Below are 7866 nucleotides of genomic sequence, written 5' to 3'. Positions count from 1 at the left end.
AGGCTCCCCAGCCACCTCAGTAAGACAAAGAGTCTTTGGCTGAGCATCTCCCGTTTCCCATCCCATTATCTGTTTTCTAAAACTCAATAATTGAACTGTTCCATTGGAATACATCATCTGGCCCGCTATCACAAAACCCCATTGAATAAACTTCTCTCCCCGACTATTGTGCTTGAGCGTGACATGTTTTTTTTTTTGTTTTTTTTCATTCTCCCCTCCTCCCTATATCAGATAGATAGGCCGTATTACTAGCGTGGTATTTGTCCAGGCGCAAATAATGACTGCAATTTGCTGCTATTTGGTGTCCTGTAAGAGGTCTGTGCCTGGTAATGGTAGCATTATAATAGTTATCAGACACAGGTTACTATTACCATGCTATGAATCTGCCATAAGCCATTGTGTCCGACTGTACATTAGCGACACAGAAGGAGTGTGAGGAAGAAACGCGTGGATTACGAGCAGATATGCTGTTTATATGAAAGCTCTCGTGGGGTGTAGCTTAAAATAGTATCACATGAGAAAAAAAAAATGAAAGTGTACAATACTGCTTCAACAAAAAAAAGACACCAGATGGCCGTGTGTAGTATACGCTGCATAGGTTTATTTAGCTGCTCATTAAAGGAAATATCAGTCAATCACGTGGCAGAAACTCAGTTCATTAAGGAACAGAGAGATGGTCAGTGGAAACCGCAGATGTTCAAACCGAGCGTAAGAATGGAGACGAAAGGCATCTTTAAAGTAGTGTTTCACAAACTTGCTGGTGTAGCCGTCTCTAGGGTTTACAGAGAATGCTAGATTAAAGACAAAAGCATGTTGTGTCATGGCAACGCTCTGGGAAACGTGACTTGTTGATGGCAGAGGTAAGAGACGGATGGCCAAACTGGTTCCAGCGCATCTCAGATTGTTTGACTGCACTGTCAAATGGCCTTACAGTCACCAGATCCCAATCCAATAGAGCGCCTTCGTAATGTGGTAGAATGGGAGAATCAGATCATGAAGTTAGTGCCCAACAGGTCTGCAGCATCTGTTGACATGATATCAGATTTTTGATAATCCTTGTGTTTCCCAACAGCCCTAACCTGGTGACTTACAGGGCTGAGTCTTTGTAAGAACCTTCTCGTAATGCATTGAATTAAATGCTAGCATCAGCATTCTAACACGCTAACAGGCTGATGTTTTGCATGTTTAATGTTCACCGCACCTCACGTTACAAAAGCCGCCCATTCACTGTATTAATTGATGGCTGCCCAGTTACTTCCCCTCAATGCAAAAGTCTTGGTTTCATAATTGACCGTACGCTCTCCTTTTTCATTTTTCACCCACTGCCTAGTTTCACCTTTGCAATATTTCTCGACTTTGTTCTTCTCGCTGTCAGCGCAGCACTAAAGTTCTTTTTTTTATGGCTCTGTCACTTCTCACATTGATTATTCCGCCACCATTGTCTCTTGTATTTCCAATAAACCTCTCCATAGGCTCCAATTCAATCAAAATTGTCATTTTTGTTTAGTATCTGCTGACGCTAAGCCCCAGTCTATTAACCTGTTCCTCGGTAGTGCACACTTTCCAGTGCTGTAGATTACCTCTTACTGTTCAGATCAGGTGTGTGTTGGCAGGCAGAGGGTATTGTGGTGGGTTCACCATGACTTCTGTAACGGTTAATGACCTCCGACCAGCCAACTTACTTTACATCAATCCAGGGTCAACAAGGATCACATTCCTGTAACCCAGTGGCATATCTAACAGTCGTCTTTACAGCCTGTATCAAGTGTCTGTGACTTAAAATAAGAATATCAGCACAGATCAAATGTCCAGTGTACTTAATTTGTAATAGAAATGAATCCATTATTGATGAATAATCTCAGCAGGTTAAGATTTAAGTAGCACTAAATCAAAAAACACAATATTCCTTCGTTTAAATAACAAAGTTGTTGACATGTTATTGGGTTCTTTGTTAAAAGTAGCTTTTTGTCTTTACCTTTCCTTTTTCTTTATTTAATTTTGCCACAAATTAAGTTAAAAAATCATTGATTGGACGTAGAGTTTTGATGCAGATTCAGACTTTCTCACTCAGCAGCCACAGCTGAAGCTCTGCAGCTAAGCGTCAGAGGATGCCTCATGCATTGAGAGTCACGAGTCATGTGACTGAGGTTATGCAGTGGAAGCAGTTGTATACAGAGCAACAGAGAAAGTGATGGACATTAGCTTTAAAAAAATGCGTAAAGGCGTCCAATCCGTAGCTAAAGCAGTGATTGGATGGAAAACAACAAGATAGTGTTTAAAGTATACATTAAAACCAACATATATGCATTCAGCCCTGATCAATACGCAGCAGGTGTCAAACATCAGACATGAAAAGAGGATGATTTAATGTTTAAAGTTTGATAAGTCCAAAAAAAAAAGAGAAACGGTGCAATGATGGTAGAGTTTCCTCTTTGAAGGTTTCTACACTGCTGCGCCTGCAGCTGCCATTAGAATTCACCCTCACCACCTTCCAGCTCACCTGGTGTGCCTCCTGCCTCTGCAGTGTTATTGATGTCGTACTTCACCTAACTGAGGCAGCTGGAGGTGTGTGTGCGTGTGCGTGCGCGTCCTCATGCGTGTGAACGTGTCTTGGGTGGTCAGTGATGTATTTAAGAATTTAACAACTGCCCCAGAAAACTTGTCTCAAACTCTCAATTTGGTCCAAATGGTAACTTTCTCACTGGTGTGTGTGTGTGTGTGTGTGTGTGTGTGTGTGTGTGTGTGCTTGTGTATGTGTTTGCCTGAGGCGGTTTCCTGTCTGCCAATCCACCTGTCACTGACTAACAGCATCCAGCAAGTTGAGATAAAACATATGGATGCTGATACACTGGAGATTTTGGATTTTTTTTTTTTTTGAGCGAGCAGATTAAACCTGAGCATGCACAGGTATGATTAAAGCGTTTCAAAAGGTTCTCTTAGGGGATAATTACTTGACTTTAGAGTATTCCACAACCTGGGTGAAATTCAAGGTAACTTGTGCTTCCTGATAATCTTGCAAACAGACAGCAGATGGTGAATGTGGTGTCGTAGGCAGTAGCACACAACATGTCTGTTTAATTATATCTGCAAAGGCAACTATCTGTGGATGTTTTAATGATCGTTTCTGTCTCCTCTAATGTTCTGACACCTCTTCATTTGCACTTTGAGAGACGGGTAAATTTGGACAATTTTGTTTGATGTCCCTTTTGATATGCGGGTTGCCCGGTTTCAACGGAGAGATCATTAAAGTTTCATCTTACCTCAGTCGTGCAGACACACAGATGGCAGCTGGTAGAGATTTAGCGGACAAAAGGAGTAATCCTCGATGTTTATCTTAATGGTGTTAAGTACAATAGCATATTCTTTTGCAAAGGAATTCACAGGCTCTCTCCTCGTACGCTCGGATGAGGGCTCATGCAGGAATCCGTCAGCCGTATGTACGATTAGCTCTAACAAAATGTGAATGAAGGTCAGGTTTTTTTCTTGTTGCTCACGTTTTGTTTTAGTTCTGCAGCTGCTTTATTTTGGAGATCCAAAGTTCTTCATCGTAGAAAGGTTATTTAAAAAAAGCCTATTTACATCCAATTAAAGTTGAGGACTGATGAGACTGAATGTGTGGCAGTGACAGGATATCACTGTATGAAATGTCCTACAGGTTTATTCCACCAACTTTTGCATCCATTCATTTAAGGGACCACTTGAGGCAAAAGGTATATGAAGTTTTTCATCCTGAATTTGGGCAACGCTCCAATAATGCAGCTTTAACTTTTCTTTTCTTTTCTTTGTGCTCTGCTCATCTCACTCTGCAAATTCCACTCAAGCAGCAACTTCAAGGCTTAAAAATGAAGCCTGCCAAAAAACTGCAGTTCTTCAAATGGCCACTTGAGGCTGGCTTCAAAAGCGAGTCGATCCCCATAGACCCCCCATGTTAAAAGGCCCGACTTTACATCAGAAATAAACATGTTCGCAGCCTGGTACGGTATGCTGTTTTGGTCTTGACAACTAATTTCATCATTCATTAAAACGCTGCAAGGGGTGAATGTTTACATAACTCACCGGTTTAAATAGTTTTAAAGCTTAAAGGTATGCATATTTTTAAATTATGCAGCCAGAAGTTCAAACTCCACGCCGTGCAAGCAGTAAAGCTTTCACTCAAAATCAGAAATGTCCACCTGATTGTGGTCGTAGAACAACTAGATGACCACCAAAATCACTCTTCAGCAATCCATCCAGTAGTTGCTGAGATATTTTAGACGACTGCTCCACCAACAAACATGGTAATCAGTGGAGCCGTGATGCCGACGTTACTAAACTCTGTGAGCTAAAGTCCGAATAACTCTTGTGTCATCACAGGCTGTGTGTGGATATGCCCTCTAATCTGAACTGATGCATACAGTCTCTGACATCTTGCAGTTTTGAGTCAGTTACAACAATCCTTTAACACCCAACAAGGTAAAAAAAAATATGATCCGTGTATAAAAAACACACACACAAATTGTTTGTGTTGTCAGTATCACTGGAGGACTGCGGGCAGTACACAGTATATTACCGAGATAAGTTCGTCAGAGGGTGTGTGTTTACATGTTTGTAAAGCCCTACTTTCCCCCCGTAGCGAGCCTCATATGCAGCAGTGTGTAGTTTCAAGCAGCACCTTCAGAGCTGTTTATCTCCGATAGTCACAGTGGGCTCGTTCCTTTAATCTCGTGTTCCAGACGCAGGACACCTCCGCTAGATCCTGTTTACACCAGGCCTATATGGTATTAGCTATTTGAATGTGGTGTAAACAGGGTTTATGTGCAACATTAACCAGGTGTGTGTGTGTGTGTGTGTTTGTGTGTTTTTTCCAGGTCACCCGTGTGCCGGTCGAGAGCTGTGAGCAGTACACGTCATGCGGAGCCTGTCTGGGGTCCGGAGACCCTCACTGTGGCTGGTGTGTGCTGCACAACGTGTAAGTGCACAAACTGTTCATTGATCATACAGTGTTTTCAGTGATTAAGTGGGTGTTCTGCAGTTAATGACAGTCTGTCAGTGAGTTGTGAGTTTTTTTCCTGTTTCTTTGTTATGTTATGTGGACATGTAGGTCTGTTTGCAAGAAATACCACCTTATGTAAACGCTGTTCTATTCCTTATATCTTTTTTGAATGACAATATATAAAAATAATTGCGCTCAGAAGCCCTCCCTGAACCATTTATTGACTACTAATGCTCATTAACCCTCTGAACTCGGAGCAGTTGATGCTCCCGTCACATTTTTACTCACTGTGGGCTCATTTTACACTCTAAATGGTAAATGCTCTGCACTTATATCACGCCTTTCTACCTTAGTGGCACTCGAAGCTCTTTACAGTGTTTTCTCATTCACCCATTTACACACACATTCCTACACCGATGGCAATAGAGCTGCCATGGAAGCCTGCTGTTGGGAGCAACTTCGGGTTCAGTGTCTTGCCCAAGGACACGTTCACTCCGAGTCCTGCACCTCTGTAGAAACAATCATAGCAAGAAGTAGAGAGAAGTCAACAATGTTTTGTGTGCAGTTTAACAAAGTTATCATGGTTATATATAAAAACAAACCTAAAGGGGAATTTCTTTAATTATCGATTTTGCAAAAAATGACAAACAAAATGCACGACATTTTCCAAGTGCCTACATGTGTGACTAGTACTGGAAACAAGAATGGCAACGCTACACATTTTACTACTTACATATATTTTAANATTTGTCTCCGTACTTATACTGATCTGCGTAAACACAGCCTGCAGTTCAGTCAAAAAGCCGCTGCATTTTCATCATGCAACTGCTGCTGGTTGGTCTCAGCTGAGTAATTTGTTGCTTCTCAGTTGTGTGAGGAGGAGGACTGTATGGTCTAAAGTTCATGAAGCCCAGCTTGACTAACTTTTCCCCGTAGCTTTCCAATGTCCACATTGCATGCCTTGCTGGGTGTACTCCAACGATAAAATCCAGCTGACACCAAGTTGCGGTTTAAACAGGATTCTTTAGTTCACAAAAATAAAATTTACAGACGGAAACATAAAGCAAAACGAGGATACAAAGTGTGTGCAGTCAAAAAACTGTTTGGCTCCATGCCATCATTCATTTCCCAGGAGTCCTTGCAAATTTAGGGGACCCTAATATAGTGAGCCAAAATATCAAAAACAAATCAATAAACCAAAACACCACACTAACACAGAATTCAAATATCCAAAAATATGATTAACAACATTTAACCAAATAACAGATAAATTTAGCAAAATAAAAATGTTAATCATAATCTATATCAAAGTTACTGTAGAACAAAAAATCAAAACCAAATAGAAATAATCGTGGTAAAATAAGAACCAAATCCAGAACCAAAGAAATAGATTTAGGCTCCTACAAGGACATTGTTGTTTTTTTTTTTTAATGAGACATGTAGAGAGAGAGAGAGATTTTGATGAACTGTCATGATCTTAGATGTGGTTCCCATTTTTGATGAAACTAAAATCCATCCATGATTAGTTCAGTGACCATTGGAAGATTGGAAAAAGCCAAAACTGAGGCTCCATCCTGGGACTTGCTGATCAAACACAAGACCTACATGCTCAGATTTAACTATTTTGTACAGGGTGGCTGATGGCAAAGGCTTTTATAGCTCCTGCAAATGCAACACTTTGAAGAGTTTCTCCTCAAAGACATTCCTGGTATTGCACTCTTTTGTACATATGGGGAAAGAAAAAAAAAAGAGAGAAAACTGGCAGAAAATTTCCAAACTTGCCTACTTTCTCACCTCTGCACAGCTGGCCAATGGCTGCATGAAGTGGCCGTAATTCATGAATTGATGGAAAAAAAAACTGTTGGACACAGCAGCACCCCCTCCTCCTCCAAATTTCAACATCAGAAAGGTTGAGGGGGTTCAGTGCTATTCATCAGTTTAAAAAGCTTGAAGCGAACTGACCCTTTCACAATCCAATCAGCATCAATTTCCATTTCATTTTCCGAGGATCAAATTGGTGCTCAAGACGCTGGCCTTTTCTCTTCGGTAGCCACGTTCCATAAACCGGTTCTAATTCAGTCAGAAACACTTGAGTTAAGGAATTGACCATTTATAGCTAATTATATAGTTAAAATTAGCGGGAAAAGGTTCTGTTCTCCGAGGGAGCTCTCGAAGAATCCAACGAGCAATGAGGGTTCTGCTGGGAGATCTAATTCTCCTTCACCAATATGTGCAGTAATTAGACATTAGGGCTTAATTTAAGTCAATAATACCAAATGTTCAGCACATAAGGAACAAAAAAAAAGTTGGTGCGAAGAAAGCTTTGGCGCCAAATGGCATTGACAGGAAGGCCGTGTCACAGTAATAGTGGGAAGTGTCGGGTCATAAAGGCCACCGTGTACAGCGGCGCTAATATGATTGGAAATCTCTCGTCAGCTGGTAGCCAAGCAGTTGATGAATGAGCCGCTGATTGTGGAGCACGAGTGAGCAGCTGCTGCTATTCAGCTAATGCAAGTGCAGCGTCAGTGCTCTGCCTAAACTAATGCCATGCTGTATTTGTTTTTACACTCTGCTGTATTGGACTTTATGTTTCACTGTTACGCCACACCAGGGTTTCTTTTACTGGTCATAATGGTCAACAGCGTTTAGAGTCGTTTGTCGATGCTCCTAAATTCTGGGAAACCATTATGCTCATTTAGATTATTGCCAACCCTGGTTACTACTACTGTTAGGACATGTACATATTCTGGGTTTTTAGAAAGACACTGGTCACACTCTGCTGAACTTGTGGGCGTCATGTCACCATTTTGTCATGTGCAGCTTCCTCGGTTATGTTTTAATTTCCATGCATACATGCACCCACTTATAAACACTCGGTCTGCCGGAAACATCCT

At 41.3% G+C, this 7866-nt stretch overlaps 1 protein-coding gene across 1 annotated transcript in view; it reads left to right on the top strand.

Annotated features, from left to right (window-relative positions):
• LOC103352827 (plexin-A1-like) overlaps window positions 1-7866 on the top strand; it is a 271387-nt gene that overhangs the window by 100872 nt on the left and 162649 nt on the right. Inside the window, 1 exon segment of the mRNA XM_008275498.1 lies at window positions 4848-4923. Within this exon segment, the coding sequence (XP_008273720.1) occupies window positions 4848-4923 (76 nt within the window).

This window comes from Stegastes partitus, unplaced genomic scaffold (genome assembly GCF_000690725.1).
Source record: "Stegastes partitus isolate 25-593 unplaced genomic scaffold, Stegastes_partitus-1.0.2 Scaffold53, whole genome shotgun sequence".
Classification (NCBI taxonomy): Eukaryota; Metazoa; Chordata; class Actinopteri; family Pomacentridae; genus Stegastes; species Stegastes partitus.
This window is presented reverse-complemented; position numbering and strand designations above follow the sequence as displayed.